The sequence below is a fragment of the Molothrus aeneus genome, chromosome 7 (assembly GCF_037042795.1).
Source record: "Molothrus aeneus isolate 106 chromosome 7, BPBGC_Maene_1.0, whole genome shotgun sequence".
NCBI lineage: Eukaryota > Metazoa > Chordata > Aves > Passeriformes > Icteridae > Molothrus > Molothrus aeneus.
The window spans coordinates 4,289,489-4,307,350 of NC_089652.1; the positions used below are offsets into that span (position 1 = coordinate 4,289,489).

Sequence of the window (17,862 nt, forward strand, 5' to 3'; positions counted from 1 at the left end):
AAATGGATATAATTTATGAGAATTTGGTGCCAGGTTTTGCGTGTATTAAGAAGCATTTGCCGTTTGTGCTTAATGCTACTGAGCAAAATGAAAAAGATTAAAAACTTGAGTTATGTCTTGCATTCATCTGGCTTGATTTTCATTGTACATGGTTTTTTGTATTTTTATGTATATATATTTATACTATATATATTTTTTATATTATCTGGTCTCTGAATTACTGGTGGTTTTTCAGTTCTGGCACGTAGCAGTGCTGTTACCAAAGTTACTTTCAATTTATTTTCTAACCCTCTCTGAGTAATTTTGGCAAAGTGTTCTCAATGAAAGAACTCTGAGCCATGTAATAGGTTTCCCCACAGCTGGGAGAAGAATTAGGCCACTGGGGCAGCTCATTTTTGTGACAGCAACTGTGCCAAGGGCCAAAGGCCTCAGAAGTTTCTTTCCCACGAGACTTGGTGCTGGGGTGTGATTCAGCTGCTTGGTATTTTCCCCCCTCTCAGCATCTGTTTATTTGCTTTGCCACCGAGGCCGCCTCCTTTTCCTTCTGCTGCTACAGCGTCAGTGTGAAAAACGGATGGGGCAAAGCACCTGGCGGGTGGGAGGAGGCGTGTGCGGTGGGAACACGGGCCTGGGAGAGAGACCTGGGGCTCGAGTAACCTTTCTTAGGTGTGTTTCCATCACAAGAGTTGTTTGTGGCGGAGGCGTGAGCTTTGCTGATGGCTGCCGTGGATCTGACCCCGTGCTCTCGTTCTTTCCGCAGTGGGGAAGCCTCACAAGTGCAACTACTGCGGCCGGAGCTACAAGCAGCGCAGTTCTCTGGAGGAGCACAAGGAACGCTGCCACAACTACCTGCAGAATGTCAGTCTGGAGGCTGCAGGGCAGGTCATGAGTCACCATGGTGGGTGCAAGCCGCCTCCAGAGCTCCCTTGGACTTGGAGCGGCTCGTGCGGGTTTCTTTCCATCTCTTCTTCTTCTTTCCTTTCCATCACCTCCATCTCAGAGATTGCTTACACTCAGAGAGGCAGGAGGAGAAAAAAACGATGGGCTGAAATCCTCACTCTGTCCAGTTTAACAGCCCTATTTGGGCTTATTTTGTTTAAGTCAGTATTTTACTTTTTAGTATGTGCACATATGCAGACATGAAAATAAAGCCAAGTCACCTGTTCAAAATTACCCAAAAAGTCATGTCACAGAATCATAGAATGGTTTGGGTTGGAAGGCTCCTTAAAGACCCTCCAGTTCCAGCCCCCTGCCATGAACAGGGACACCTTACAATACACCAGGCTGCTCCAAGCCCCATCCAGTCTGGCCTTGGACACTCCCAGGGATCCAGGGGCAGCCACAGATTCTCTGGCAACCAGTGCCAGGGCCTCACCACCCTCACAGGGAGGAATTTCTTCACAGTATCCCATCCATCCCTGCCCTCCAGCAATGGGAAGCCATTCCCTGTGTCCTGTCCCTCCATCCCTTGTCCCAAATCCCTCTCCAGCTCTCCTGGTGCCCCTTTAGGTGCTGGAAGAGCTCTAAGGTCTCCCTGGAGCCTTCTCTTCTCCAGGTGAGCACCCCCAGCTCTCCCAGCCTGGCTCCACAGCAGAGGAGCTCCAGCCCCTGGAGCATCTCCAAGACTTCCTCTGGACTCTCTCCAGCAGCTCCATGTCCTTCTAGTGCTGGGAGTCGCAGCCATGTATAAAATGTATGATTCTCTGCCCCTTCCTTTCTGATAGTGAGTGATCATTAGAAAAGATAAGGATGGCAGAGGTATTCAGAAGTCATTATTTTTACCCTTATGCCTCCAAAAAAGGGGAGGGATGGATGTAAAACTCTCTAGAGCAGAATGGAATTCAATAGTGTTGTAAAAAGTAATTGTAACCAAAAAAAAATGTTTGTATGCATTTACATTTGCTGGTATTAATATGTTAACTAACACTGCATGTGTTAATATACATAAGGGCTGAAGATTGCCAAAAAGATTGTTGAAAGCAAGAAATGTCAAACTCTGTGAATTTGTTTTCAGAAATTTCTGGAGCTATTAGTATGGATAATGAGCATAATGTCTCAGACTGCAGGGTTGGAGGCTTATCTGTAGCACTAGATGCTAAATGGTAACTGTCCAAAAACACTTAAAATTTTATTCAAAATTAGTGTCTCACAAACTCTTCTAAAACTGAACTTCTTTTAACTTTTCAAAGTTGTCTTTAGATGTTTGATACTTGAAGACTTTAATTTTTTTTACTATTCGAAAAATATAAAAATGGAATGTTTTCCCTTTTAATTTAAAATTACCATATACCTACCAATACCAAAAAAGTTAACTTTGTGGGTAAATGAAAAGGCAAAACAACACTTCCCTTTTTTTTTTTCATTTTGCTTATCATGACTGAGTGGAGACATTGAGCTTAATCTGGAAATATTTTCTTTTAAATAATTTTTAAAACCTTGAAAATGCAAGCTGAAATAAAATCTATTCAGCATTGCTACTATAGGCTGTATTTTGGTGATAGAAATCTCCAAAATTTTTTAAATAGTACTTTCCCATGACCAATTTAAGCCTATAAAGGCACATTAGACAGTTTTAGTACATGTTGCCAAAATATTCATACAGCTCTATTAAGTAATTGCTCTCTTTCTGGACACCCTGGAGACTAAAGTCAACATTTAAAATGTCATGGATGTTTTAAAGATATTGACACGAGTGATTATGTGCCTGAGGTGGCTTTTTTTTTGTAAAAGTCAGTGAAAAGGCAGATTTCAGGGCTTTGCTCTGGAGGTACCTGTTGTGGGCTTGGTCAATTAGGTAGGAGTTGAACCACTGAATTGATTCCCAGCAAAATACCCACTCCTTGTGCCTGTCTTGTTAACCAGGGAGGGATGCCTTCAGTCAGCCTTTCCTTAGGGAATAACAGGAGCCTGCCCACAGCTCTGACAGCCAGGATGTTTGAGATCCTCTTGTGGAGGAGCTTCCCAAATGCTGCTCCATGTCTGGTTTTATTAGACAGTTATTTATTAAAATAATAAATCAAATTAATTAAAATTTCTGAGGAAATCTAAAGCTTTTTTCTAAGCTGCCTAATGCCATGACAAGAAGGGTAAGTCCTTAACCTTGCCTGCCCAAAGAAGCTGCAGTGATTGACCTTGCATTGATTTTTCTACCACCTGAAGTTAAACCAGTGCAAATCCCATGTGGACAGTTCTTTTATTTACAGCCTGACTGACTTTGCTTGGGCTTAAAATAGAAGTGTTCACACGACCACTTCACTTTTCTCAACAAAATTAGCTTAAAGCAGCACTTTGAATTCAACCAGTGCCTCTTTCTCCTCTGGGCAAATATGTCTGTGCCTCCCCTGGTGAATGTTTAAGGGGATGTTTGATCCAGTGTCTTCCTTTTAGTTGTTTAGTGAGGGCACAGCGAGGCCAGGCAGTGACAGGAGCTCCAGATTCAGCTGGGACCAGTCAGAAATCTCAGCTCCCATCCCAGCACCACTCACACCAGTGAAGCTCAACATGAGGGTCATGAGCACCAGCCTGTAGAGGTCTGCTGCAAAGTCCTTTTTCCTGGGACTGTAAAGGCACCAGGGAAGAGTACAAAAATGCTTACTCAGCTTAATCTTAGGCCTTATACTAACCCTGAAAAATCTGTATGCATTTCCTTGTCTCCCATGTCACACATGGAAATTATATTCCTGAGGATGACTAAGACTATGTTTTGGAGACTTTTCTTTTGCATCCCACTGGGGTGAGCTTTCCTAATTCTATTTCCAAATACTTGATGTTTTGTTTTTTGCTGGGCATTTTGAAGCATTGGAGTGTGTTTTGGTGTGACCCCTGCTCTCAACTTCACCACTGCACACAGAACAGGGAGACATGGGGATTTTCTGATCCCTACCAGCATCCTGCTCCTCCTGATTTAACAACACCAGCATTGGCCAACACTAAGCATTGATCCAGATTATTTCTGCAGAGACTAATTGTTCCAGAAAACTGGAAGCAGCCCCTAGAGGGTTTGGATTTTTTTCAAGCATTGTGCTCAAGCCCATCAGTTTACAGGCATGCTGCAGACATCTACTTTGGTGCTTTCAATTATCTCTGTCTTGCAGATGGCTAGATTGCCTGACTGAAGCCACAAGGGGAAACAAGAGAGGAGGAAGGAGGGCTGGTTTTGGGGACTGGGTAGGAATATACAAATCTCTGGGTCTTGCTCCATCCTCTTGCAGGGTGCCAGTTGCCTGTCGAACTGCCCCTCTTTGTGTTCCTGTTCCCTGCTCAGCAGGACAGATGCTGCAAGAGAGATCCCATGATTTTGTTGTTGAAATTTTTCACCTAAGCAGTGCTGGCTCTGGAAGGAGAAATTAGTCTGCAGTGTGTTGGGGGTGACAAAAGGGACAGTCCCTGCATGCCAATAACATGCCCTTTGCAGGAAAGAACAGGGAGAAATGTTGAAGGCTGGCTATGGTTTGCACCCGGGTATATCTTCTTCTCCACTGCCACAAAGCCAAAAGTCCAGAGAAATTCTTCCAGGAATGGAGAAGGGTACTCTTTTCAGGAGAAGGAGAAAGAAGCCTAGCCCTAGGCTGTGAGGCTCAAAGGCCAGCTCCACATAAAACACACAATGGCCTTGTGTCTTTCCCTCTTACACAGTTGCTTAAAACATCGTTAAAATGCTGGTCCCACAGGACACTTCCCACCAGGGTCCATGGGAATATTTCCTGTCATTTCTCTGCACACACACACTTCTTTTAAATAGCAATATTGTGAGCCTCAGAAAGGAAATTGAGGTTGATGGAGTAATACTAATTTATACCAGCTGAGACTTAGCCCAGTGTCTGGTGTCTGCGCACAAAATATTTATCAGCAAAACACACGCTGGGTAATTTTTTTGCTTCTCTTTTTTTTTTTCCCCTGTTCTTTCCTCACTGGTACAGCATAAACTATTTTAATAGTTCATGTGGTTTCTTAAAAATTAAGAAGTAAAAAGTCAAAGATATTCACTATGATTGCAAAAATAATGTCTTCAGGAAAAGAAAGACTGTTCTGAAGACTATCCAAGTTTATGAATTTAGAGTTTAGCTCAGAAACAATACTTTTATTAATTACAATTGGGTATTGACAGTGTCAAAGGCAGTGAACTCTTCCATGGGCAGTCCAGCAGCACACCCTGATAGCTGATGAAGAACATCCCTGAACAGAAACATACTCAAGCGTGGGCTTTTCCTGGGCTGGAAGTTGGATTTTTAGAATAAAAAAGTCTTCCTCAGCTGAGACTGTAAATGCTCAGCATAAAATGAGTTGCTGTATCTGAGCTAGTTATATCTTGTCAGCTGTTCAAGGTAATGAAGTAGGATGTACTACAACAAAAAAGGAATTGCATTTACTGCTGAGTAAATGTGTACACGAGCTTCTACTACAGAGCAGCTGATTGTTGAGAGCTGGTAGCTATGTGTGATCATTTTGGTTTCCCTCTTTCTTATTTTGTTTTTCCTTTAAAAAGAAAGCAGGCTGGACTATGTGTCCTTTATTTGAGTGTTTTTTAAATTGAAATGAAAATTGATGTATCTAGAACTGTCAATGTGATATTTAACTTTTTGGGTTTCTGAAATGTGATATCTCATCTGTTTGGTCCAGTTTTGCCTGCTGTTTAAATGGTTTCAGAAACTAGATTATTTCCTTCTTTCCCTTCTCCCAGGAAATCTGCATAACAAAACACACTCTGGTAATGTATTTCCATCATAACACAAATATTAGTGTGATTCAGTGATTCTGTTGCAAAAGAGAAGTGCCCTGGATTATAGACTTTGGGTTCTGACGTGGGAAAAAGTACCTTCAGCATGAAAGCTGGAAAACAAAATGCTTTTATTGTTGATGATTTTAGTTTTAAAATGAGTCCAAGCAGGATTTTTGCCTGACTTAGAGAAGAGCAGATGTCTTTTTTAGCACTATTCATTTTTCATGGAAGAAAGGTTTCAAATTATGTGTAGGAAATTTTACACACATATGCCCAGCAGCAGAATTATTTAATTATTACTTAATTGTTATAAGACCATACAAATGTCACTACATTTGGGGCTTATTCAGATGGCTTTTAAAATAATCAGGAGCTTTGAACTGGTTCAGGATGCTTTGTAGAGGTGTTCCTAGGAGGGATTGAGCACCTTCCTAGTACCACACCACCAGCCTTGTGCGTCCTGTGCACCAAGGGCTGGAAGTGGCACCGGAGTGGACATGGCCCTTGGCTGTCACATCCCAGGATTCACACCCTGTGTGTGTGCATCCACTGAGCCTAGGTAAGCCAAAAAGGACAGTCAGAGGCCAGTTCCCAGTGAAAATCAGCAGACATCATCTTTGCTTTCTGCCCAATGCTCCTTGGTAAATACTTGAGTAGTGCAGATAGCTCCTGACCAAGCATGGTATTTAATTAACCTTAAAACTTTACCCTTAGCTATTAAAGTATTCCAGGCCTCCCAGTCTGCACTGGGCATTAATTAGGTCACTTCAACACTGCATCCCATTTTGTTGCAACATTAGATTCATTTCATAGTTATGCTTTTTTCCCCTCCCTTTCAGTGATGCCAGCAGGACTGCCTTGTAAATGAGAAACCATTGTGTTTCTCAGGGGGAGCATCCTGTACAAATAAAAAAGCAGCAGAGTAAATCATTTTACAGCATATGGTAGATTCTAAGCCTCAAAGTACTCAGCTTTCCATAGCAGCAGAGGCACAAATGGAATCAAATGAATAAATTGCCATGTTTTCTTATTATGAATGTCTGAATTGAGAAGTTCACCTGAGCAGATACTCTGTTTTGTAAGTGCCTGGTATTTGCTCTTCCTTACTAGAAAGATGGCAGAGACAAGGCTTTTATCACCCCATTTTTGGAGTATTATGTGCTAGCAAACAGCTGTGTTTAGGAACAGGGGAGTGATTATTCCATGCCAGGATCCTGAAGGTAGTGCAGTTCCCATGGGAGGAAAGTGGGCTGGTGGTGTTCATTTATGGCACTGTCTGGGAGAAGGTGTCTGTGACACAAAAGGCTGCCATGGTGAGAGACAGGAGGAGGGCTGGCAGAACAGGAGGCTGCCAGGCCTTCTCTGCCACCTCTGCAATACCCAGCACCTTGCTGGGAGCCTGATCTAAGACACAGAATGCAATGGGTTCCTCTCAGTTTACAAACTGGAGGAATTCTGTGCCACATCACCCTAGTTTCTGTTTTTCTGCCATCCATTCTTTATACCCCAGCCATCCCATTAGCACATGCCCTAGTGGCTGATCCCTCTCAGGTTTTTCTTGCTACCTTCTGAGGATGAATGCAGGACAATTAGGCCTGGTATTAAACTCATAACAGCAGAGCAGAGCTGCCCACTTGATAGATAATGCAAATGACTGGGACTCTTCAGGCCTGATCCACAGTCTGGTACCACTGATTAGAAGAGGATGATTAGAAGAGGATGCTCAACAAAACCAAAGTACTTTGTAGGTGCTTAAGAATGGCTGTATCAGCAAGTGGCATAAAACCCTGTGCAAGTGGCTCACTACCCTGGTTAGGAGCCTGTGCAATTCCTACATTTTAGCTCTAGCATCTTATTCCCTAAACTGACAAATGTCAGGAGTGAAATGAATAAAGACAGAAGAAGTTATTGATTTTTTTTGGTTTCTCTCAAATACAGTGTATGAGCATTCCCCCTGATGTAGTTAGCACAGGAATGCTCCCTGCTGATCCCTGCTCCTGATGATGTGAAGTGAGATGCAGAAAACCTCTGTTTGCAGACAGTTAGATCTGTGCTTGAGGGGATAAAATATTAATCAAAAAATGGGTAGTTTCTGTGTCTGACTCTGAAGGGAATTTCCATGTGATGTTAATCTTGCAATTCCAGTACAGTGTGTGTTGATTTTACAGTCTCATTACAGTGTGAAGAGAGGAAATATGCATTAGCAAACTGATCCTTCATTTGAGAACCCTTTGTCTTAGGGAACACACAGCCAGGCCCAGCAAACACAGCTCATCAATGCCGTGTGTGATTTTTAATCATTGAGATTAGTGCAAAAAGATAATACTGAGAGTGATTATGCTGTATATGTGAAGGGAATACACAAAGAATGATAACTAAAGGTTTACAATGTTGACAGGTGACCATATTGAAGAGAGAGAAATACAAAATGTCGCCTAGAGAGTGAGTTTTCAAAAGTGTCCTCTCCTCACTGGTATAATGAGTGTCCAGAACAAAATAAGCCCTTTTATAAATGCTTAAATTTGCATTTCTGCTAAATAAGATGTTCCCAAGGAGAGATATTTTGTGAATGTGGCTCTGCTTACAGGTGATTGCTGTCTTGATGCCCAAAATGTTCTCACACCTTGTTTTATGTTGTGCTGCACTTGTTGCACAATCAGCAGGGCCCAAATTATTTGTGTTTTGTGAAGTGTAGACCAGACCTGTCTGATACCATTTTTTTGGTTTTATGTAGTACCTGCTCTGGAAGATTGTAAGGAACAAGAGCCTGTGATGGACAACAATATTTCTGTGGTGCCTTTTGAGAGACCTGCTGTTATAGAGAAGCTGACAAGCAACATGGGAAAGCGTAAAAGCTCCACCCCACAGAAGTTTGTGGGTAAGCTGGAAATGAGTCTTTTATTCTTTTTAGGGCATGGCTATGGGTTATGTGGTATTTGTAATAGCCAGAAGAACAAGGGGAAAAGTAGCACTCTCACAACTTGATTCTGATACAGCAATGGAGGTGGTTAAATCACAGCAAGAAATCATGATAATTATTGAATTCATTTTATCAGTCCAGAGAATTCAAAAGTGAAGTCCACTATCATGAGAATGCCTGAGAAAACCTTGAGTTTTCTACTTCACACTGTTTTGTTTGTGGGTTTTTTTTTAAACTTCTCTCTAGCCCTTTTGAGATTTAGATTTGTCATCTTCCCTCTCCTTGCTCCAGAAAAACAAAAACAAGCTAAGACTGTCATATAATTATCTGTCTCCATATGTGTTAAAAAAACAAACAACAAGTATCTCAAGACTTCTAATTTGTATTAAATTCCTGACACTTGGCAACAACTGGTCTGATAATACTGGAATGAGGAAGTAAGTCACATCCCTTGTGTTGGAAGAAGAAGTTCTTGCTCCTAGTGCAGCACTCTGCGCACAATAAACTTATTAATGCATGAATAAGAAACAGCATTGGATGGCTTTTGGTTACCAGATTTAGAATCCTAGGTCAAGAATTCATATTTTACTTTGTGTCTTGACATATTAAAATTATTCAGCTTGTAACAGGTGACAGTATGGAGAATTTTACTTGGGTTTAGCTGTAACTTAAAGCTTCTTTTTACTGCTACTGAAGCAATGCAAAACTTCTTAGGAGGGAAGCTGGAACAGAGAATTGTTTGGGGTAAGTGTCAGACTCTGCAGTCACATAATAGGCGTTTTCCTCACTCACTCACTCCCTGAAGGGCAGTCACACACAACTTAAGGGTGTCTCATGCTGCCTGCTCTGAGGACACTTACAGAGAGCATCACAGGACTGTAAGTAATTAGCACAGCCATTTAGAAAAATTGTTGCCCCTCAGGTAAATGGAGATTCAGATGGATCAGTTAAATCACCCCTGAAGGTGGCTGTAAGTAAGCTGCATGGTTTGGAATAGCAGGGGGCCAGCAGTGTGCAGCAGCTCACCTGGGGGGACTGACACACTGACCTGGCTGCTCTCAGTCAGCTGACCATTCCCAAATACCAGTGCCAAGCCCAGGTAAGGCCAGCAATGGTGCATCCCACATGGGGAATGCTGGGAGACATCAGTATTTCCTATGTTGTTATTTATTTAAACCAGAAAGGTGATTTTACTTGTCCACTCGTGCACCATTGACCATATGTTGTTCTTGTGTTCAGAGGTAAATTTACTGGTTGGAAATCTTTGCCTGAGAGATGCTATACCACATTATTCTCTTCAGCAGGTTATATACTTGGTTGTTAGATAAATCCTTTTTTATCTAGTATCTAGTAACATATCACTATTCATATGTAGGATAAAAAGTACCTCCTTTCATTTTTACCATATCTTATTTTTCTGATCTTTAGTGGCATCACAGTGTTTAGATTAAATAACAGCAGTCTTCGCTTGGCTGCCTTTTTTTTTTCCTCCCCTCCACCATGACCTCACTTTTCTTCCCCTTTTCTCCCCAATTAAATATTGTTCAGCTCTATCAGGAAGAATGTGTAATGGTTCTGTTGCTTGCAGGAAATTTTCCTGTGCATACTGCAAGCATGGCACCTGTCCAAAACAACTTAATGGTGTTTATGAGAAGGTCATGTAAGCATAAGCTAAAATCTTTGCATGCTACATCTATCAGTGCTTTACTGCTCTTTCTGATCAGCAATCTCCAAGGGACTGTGGTTATGGACCACAGTCTCTCCTATGGCTGAATTTTCAGGAGGAAAGGAAGCAGCGTACAGCAAATAGAATGAATTCATTTCTGCATGAGAGATTTGGTTATATATCTGCTCTTGAGGTACTAGTCTTACCAAACCAGCTGAAATAGTGGAGGCACACTCCAGAGAAAGTAAAATTTGTGATGTGCAGGAGTGTGAGTACTTCATTTTGCTTCTTGTTCAATGAGGGAGAGGCAGACACCGGTTAAATTAAAAGCAGCCATCTTCAGGCTGATCATGTGAAGCAAATTCATGTATTTTCAGTTGGAATTTGGAGCTTCCTCTCAGAATGTCACTGAGGTCAAGAACTGGCAGGATGCAAAAGGAGACATTTATGTGGCTTACGATAAGACCATGGTTGTTAGAGTAAGAATTAAAAATACACGGGCGTCTCAGAACAGATGAAGATCAGCCGGCTGCCAAATTACACTCAGCTTCTGGTTAATGGGGGTCAGGGAGAAACTTCCCCAGGGGCAAATGCTGGAACAGCTTCCTCCAAGGTTTCTTGTAGCTTTCTCCCAAGTGTCCAGCACTGCAGCTGCTTTAGATACTTGATGAGATGAACTACAGGTATCACAGGACAGCTGTGCCTGTGTGCTTTGATCTAGCTTCAAATACCTGTTTGGGGGTTTATTTGAATGTCATATGGCCAGAGGGGAGAAAGTTTTTTCTTCTGCTTCACTAATGTAGGGCAAGGATAAATAGACTTTGAGCATAGTTTAAATGAAATTTCAGAGTGATTGGGCTGATTTAAAGTACAGAATTGGCTAAAGAGGAATTTAATTTGAAAACCACATTGTACTGGTCTATTGGACCGTTTATTGGTTACTTCTGAGCTCTGTGTTTTACGCCCTCTCCTTCCCATGTTATCATTTATTTTGCTTTTTTATGTCACACTCCATTTCTCAGACTCTGACATCTTTGGAACTGGTTCATAATTAAAGGAATAAATAATTCAGGTCACTGGCAATTTACAGCTTTCTTTGCTGTCTGTGCTGGAGTAACTAAACATGGATGATGAAAGGAATCAAAATAAGGTTTGCATCATTTATGCAAGTAGCCCATAAAGGATGGGTAATATTTCTTCATCTGTAAAGCCTACAAAGGACTGACAGTGTGTTTGGGAGCTGGATCAGACCCTCAGCAGATCTACTTCTTATCCAAACACAAGAATGACACAGGAGGCCAGAGCAGGTGACAGGCACCAGTGGGCACCAGAGTGTCCAGTTGCAGAGCTGTCCATCCTGTCTGTGGCAGCACAGCCATCACAGCTTGCCAGACCACAGCAAAACACTGAAAGGAGGATGTTTGATGGCAAGAATCATCCACAAGTTGTGTCAGATTACCCAGGACCATCACTGAGTACACATCATAGGTACACAAGCATGGTATGGTGTCCAGCCATGTGAACAGTATTGCTGAACAGAGGAGGAATATTCATGTGCTTCACTTTAGACTTATATTTAATTACCTTGATAATCAGGGCTAAGTTCCTCAGCAGAAGTGATGCATCATCATCTCTAAGGACATCATGGTTCTTCTCTATGCATCACTTTAGAATAAGTCACTCTGAGTGGAATGAATTATTATAGTCAAAAATAAAATGCTGAGTGATAGCTGTGTTGAAATGTACTAATGCAATTTGGAAGAGATTTGGGATTACAGTTCTGTTTCTTATAGTGGTTTATACACACTGTGTTCCAAGCAATTTTGGCAAAAGGTGATAGAAGAAGCTTCTTGAGTAATTTAATTCTTGAGTAGCCAAACCACTTGTAAGTGGTGACTTCTTGAATATATTAACTTATGCTACTGGGAAAAAAGTCTGGTTTTATGTACCAAGGAAGTGAAGTAACAAAGACAATGAAAACCAACCAGTATTATTTATCAGACTTCATAAAATCAGCTTTAAAAGTTAGCTGTCAACAACCAGCTAATTGCATGTGTGAACACATAGGAGCATGTGCATCTTGTATCATGTACATATAACCTTTTCTGTTTAAAAAGAAGTTATTCCATGAGCTTTGACTCTCCAAAGCCATCACTGAAAAAGCAGTGTTGCTGAGCTGAGCCCTGGTGTAAGCAGTGGTCAACTTGTTCACCTCCAAGGAGAGCTGTGATGTGTAGCATGGTGCCCTGTGACTGCCATAATGTACCAGCATGTGGTTCTGGTTTTGCACATCTGTCATGCCATTGATGTTAAAAGCTTACAAGGATGTGAGTGAGGATTCACAGTAATGAACCAGCCAGCTTCAGCATCATTAGGTATAAATTTATCCTGTGTCAGTGAAAGGTGTTTTTGTCTTTTACCAAGTGAAACAAAGCTATACACCTGGTTTCTCTATTTGTTTTCTTACCTTATTAGACACTAGGAAGGGAGCAGTGTGTGTGTGTCTTTTTTTTTCTCAGTCCAAAAAGGATGGAATTTTTTTTTTTTTGGAGGGAGGAAAACTGCAAAAATCAGCCTCCACTGTTCCTGTAAATGGCTTCATTCTTGGCCACATGCTGTCATTTAATGTTTGGGGGTTTTTTTCTGCTGGTTAAAGGATTTACATCTTGTGGCTCTTAAGGTGCCACCATAACAAGCCCCCTGTACCTGTTGTTTGGGTTTCTCACTGTTCAGCTCTGTTGTTAGGTAGGTGCAAGGCACCTCAGATTGTGAGCCACGTGTGAAATGGTCCCTTGAATTTTGGGGAGAGTATGTCTAATGATATACTCTGTCAGAACTTCAGTGGCCTCAATATTTCAATCCAGCTGTATTTCCTAACTTGAAGTGTGGACACAGTCAGGCTCAGTTGAAGATTTGGAATTGCTCTGGAAGTTGCTACAGCCACATGTTCCAGCTGGAATAAATTTAAAAAAGAAAAGAAGAAAGCTCTTGGTGAGGCGACTGTTTTATCCATCTCAGGACAGGAACTTTTTAGGAGGTCAATAATAAATTGAAGGAGGTTAACTTTAGACTCTGGAATAATTTCACCGCAAGTCAGGAGGTTTCTGTCTCTTTTGCAGTGAAACATTGCAGTGATTGTGTTGATTTTGCTCATGGATTTGCTTTTATTTCTTAGGTGAAAAGTTCATGAGATTTGGCTATCCAGATATCCCCTTTGATATGAACCTAAGCTATGACAAGGAGGCTGAGCTGATGCAGTCTCACATGATGGACCAAGCCATCACCAATGCAATCACCTACCTTGGAGCTGAGGCACTTCACCCCCTGATGCAGCACACACCGAGCACAATTGCAGAGGTGGCCCCGGTCATCAGCTCAGCTTACGCTCAGGTCTATCATCCCAGCAGGATAGAGAGGCCCATCAGCAGGGAAACAGCTGACAGCCACGAGAACAACATGGATGGCCCAATCTCCCTCATCAGACCAAAGAGTCGAATCCAGGATAGAGAGGGCTCCCCCAGCAATAGCTGCCTGGATTCTACTGACTCAGACAGCAGCCACGACGACCGCCAGTCCTACCCAGGAAACGCTGCCTTAACCCCCAAGATCAAGCCAAACCCGGCTTACGTGAAGGAGGAGGCCAAGCCTTTGGATGTCACAAAAGCTTCTAAGGGCTCTTTAAAGGATATGTACAAGGTGATCAACGGAGAAGGGGAGCAGATTAGGGCTTTCAAGTGCGAGCACTGTCGCGTCCTCTTCCTGGACCATGTCATGTACACCATCCACATGGGCTGCCACGGCTACCGGGACCCACTGGAGTGCAACATCTGTGGCTACCGGAGCCAGGACCGCTATGAGTTCTCGTCGCACATAGTCCGGGGGGAGCACACATTCCGCTAGGCCTTCTCATCCAAAGGGGACTCCTATGAAGTACAAGAACTGCACATGAAGAAATACTGCACTTACAATCCCACTTTTCCTCAGACATTGAGACGCCTATTTTGTTGTTGTTGCTGTTGTCGTTGTTGCCGTTGTTTAATTATTATTATTAACCTTATTTTTTGTGGACCCAACCTCATTTGCTCTGCCCAGCTTAAGAATGGAGAGAAGGAAGGGAATGGATAAAAAGAGGGGTTTGTTGTGGCAATCAGTTCTTGGGGAGTGACCCGCCTTGCTTGCTGTGGGAATTGGAAGGCAGTCTGTGTCCGTCTCAGTCAGTTGTACACCATGTCCTCTTTTGGGATGTCGCTCAACCATGCCAGGTGCTTTCAAGTCCCAACAAGATGCCACTCATTTGGAATTTCAGAGGAATAGGTTGAAACATTTCAGAGGAGAGCCTTTTTCTAATGTGAAGATACGGTGCGAGCTTTCGGTGGCTGGAGGAAAGGGGGGGATCTTTGTTCTGCAGAATGAACAATTATTTTCAAAGCAAAACTGGTAGGGAGTTAGGAGCATGAATCAAAGTCAATATTCCTCTCAAAATTACTTTCAAGGGTGAGCTGTTTTCCTGGGTTCAGTGTGTATTGCCCCTCTAGAATGTAAATAAATGAAAAAAGAGAAAAAGAAATGTATGTCTTAACACTGTACCACATTATAGCAGTTTAGTTTCATAAGTCTGAGGGCCTTCTGTGGTAAGTTTGAGGCTTTGTTTTTTTTATTTTCCTTAACTTATGAAGCACCTTTTTTTAGAATTGTTGATATTCTGTTACTCCATACCTATGTGTTGTCTCACTGGCTTCTTAGAGACCCTTGGGAGCCTTATTTCTTTAGTTGCACCCTAAGTTTTAAGAAAGAACATTTAGAAATAACATTTAAACTTGCTTCTAGGACAGTAAGTGGCCTAGGGGTGGGTGAGAGCCTGTAGTTTACTCAAGAGGTTCTGCTGCTCTTCAGAAATACTTTTGGGTTAAAATTACGGATTTAAAAATTACAAAAGTGCTAGTAGCAAAGGATTCTTTAAATATAATTATATATAGATACATAATTATGTAAATACTTTCTCATTCTACTATCACAGTGTTAACCTCTTGGCAACAGCCTAAACTAAGACTTGCAGCTGGGAAAGCGTTAGGAGCCAGATCCTTGGCCAGCATTAATCCTCTTGGCTCCATTGAATTTAATGGAACTGCCCCAACTATTTCAGCTACATCAGGATCCTAACTTTGACTGTTTTTTCTTTTGTTGACTTCTTACTTCTTAATTTGCTGAACCACTGACTTCCTTTTGTTTGTATATCATCAATTCTGCTGAATTTAGGGGTGAAAGTATTAGCAGGTTTTGCTGGATAGGCTTTGCTCCCGGTGAGCACAGAAGCCCAGCAAACCAACAGGTCACATATGATCTTCCCTGCTTCTTCAGAAAGGGATAAGTGGAGATGTAGGTGCTGGGTATTGATTTGGGCTTAAAGATTTCTTTTTTGTTCCTAATTTAATAATTTCCCTGTAGGGAAAGCAAATGGAGAAGCACACTCCAGAGAGAGTCCTTGAGCTACAGACTGGACAAGAAAACAAGTCCACTGATCTGTTTTGTTTCCTTTCTTTCTCTCTGAGTAAATAACAAAGCCAGCAAGCACCCGGCAAGTTGCATCAGTAAAAACTGGGCTTAAACCTACAGGACAGATTGCCATTGAAACCCAACTGTTTGTACCAATCACAATTGAAATGTTGTTGTTTGGCAACAAGAGCACAGCTTGAGAATGGAAAGATCTGGATGGGTTTAACCCGCTCCGCACACACGGTCTCCATGCGCCTGGGGAGACCTTTTCCAAAGGATAAAGTTACTAAAGTATAAAAGAGAGAGCAAGATCAGGCCATAATGAATTCCCATCTGCTCCCTCCAATCTGTGCACTTGATGCATATGCCAGTTTGCTGTTCGTTTTGAGGGTACTGGATTTTTTTTTCTTCTTCTCTTCCTAGACCTGGAGCATTTGAAAGTAGGAGCTGAAAGGTATTGATTGAAATCTTTTTATGGTGACATTCTTGGCAGCTAGAACCTGTGTTTAGAAAGAATACAGTAGATCATGGCCAGATTACCTGATGACTGCTTCCCAGCACTGCAATGCTATTAAGTAGGAGCTGGTAAAGTCTTGCAGTAGCCTATTAATTATAATACAATATGGAGAGAAATGTCATCTTGTGTAATGTGAGACCTATCAAGGCTGGGAATATGCAGGCTTTGGAGAGACAGATTTAAAGATCTATTCCCAACATTGTTCTTAATGTCGTTGGGTTCCTCCCCCTCCTTCTTTCTTCACCCTAATGTAGAGGAAACTGGGGCAAATGAACCAGTGCCATCCTCTGAACCATTCTCATTGTCTTGTGCCTGGTGCAGCCAAATTTTGTTTGTGCAGGAGAAAAGCAGGGAGATGCTGGAGGGCATCACTTGCATTCTGTGTGGCTGATTCTCTGCAGTGAGGGAGGTGGGCTTAGGAGACGGCCGGCTGTGCTTCGTGTCAGGATGTGCCTGGAAATACAGAAAAGAAAAAAGTGGCGGTGATTTGCTGAGGCAGGAAAGGTCATTTAAGAACAAGGTGGAAAGGAAAAGGTTCTTGGGCCTTGCTGGGCTTTCCTGGGCCTCCAGAAAAAAACATGCCCAAGCTAGAGAGAAAGGTTGCCGGCAAATCCTTTCAGTCTCTGAGGGAAACACTCCATTCTCCCCTCTGTGGTCAGTGAAAGAACATTGGGCTGTGGTTTCTTGGAATAGCTAGCACTAGGGAAAAGTGTTTAAAATTTCTGCCTTTGTTTGGGAAAGCACCAGAATACGGGAAAGGTAGAGAATCTCTTGTGTATGTACAGATCAGTTGGCTGCAATTACATCTGCAGTTCATCTGCACTTGGGGTCACTGATGACTCACTGCTACCTCCAGTAAGGTGTATTCTGTGGGAATTTAAAGGATCACATGGGGACACCCACTGATTTTGGACCTGGCTTCAGTTAAGTCCAACTTCTTGATCTAATGGTAGTAGATGAGGTCTGTATGTCCTGGTAGCACAGGGAACTGGACAAGTACTGGGGAATTATCTTAGTGAAACCACATTTTTTGGAGAGGAAGAAACTTGAAGGGTCACATTGATTTTTTTATTATCAATGTCCTTTTCTAAACACTCACAGGAGACTTTTATCCTAGAGTTAGGAAAAGAAGAAAGATTAAATTCTAGTTCAAATTTTGAACAAAATTTTGAATTAACGTGTACTTTAGAATTCAATTCCTACTGAAAATTATTAGAGAGCCTTATGTAATGCAGTTTGTTCCTTCCAAAAGTGAGCAAAATGGGGCAGCAGAGATTTCTTTGGGTGTTTTTTCTTGCTTGCTCTCTGCAAGAATTGGATTTCTAAGAAAAGCTCTTGAGTTTCATCAAGTTCATTAGTCATTCATAGTGTACTAGGAATTTCAGTAGCTAATCCCTGGCCTCTAAATCCGTTTGTTCTGAGTATTTGGTGCTGGAAATCAAATCTGGCTGATTTTTATTCGACTCTTTTGAAATTCTTGGAATTGGGTTTCCGGTTAGAAACATACATTTGCAAATTTGGAGTTGGCTTCCCGTGAGCATTCCCCA

General features: G+C 42.0%; 1 protein-coding gene across 6 annotated transcripts in view; it reads left to right on the forward strand.

The window, feature by feature from the left end:
- The window catches only part of IKZF2 (IKAROS family zinc finger 2), a 105,402-nt gene extending 91,072 nt beyond the window's left edge, over positions 1-14,330 (forward strand). For 4 of the 6 annotated variants that reach the window (XM_066553457.1, XM_066553451.1, XM_066553453.1 and 1 more), the window contains exons 5-7: positions 761-898; positions 8,454-8,597; positions 13,481-14,330. In XM_066553457.1, coding sequence (XP_066409554.1) covers positions 761-898; positions 8,454-8,597; positions 13,481-14,205 — 1,007 coding nt within the window. In that variant the 3' untranslated portion in view covers positions 14,206-14,330. The remainder of the gene's footprint in view (positions 1-760; positions 899-8,453; positions 8,598-13,480) is intronic. The other 2 variants (XM_066553454.1, XM_066553456.1) reach the window with 1 other exon arrangement.
- The last annotated feature ends 3,532 nt before the right edge of the window (positions 14,331-17,862 follow it).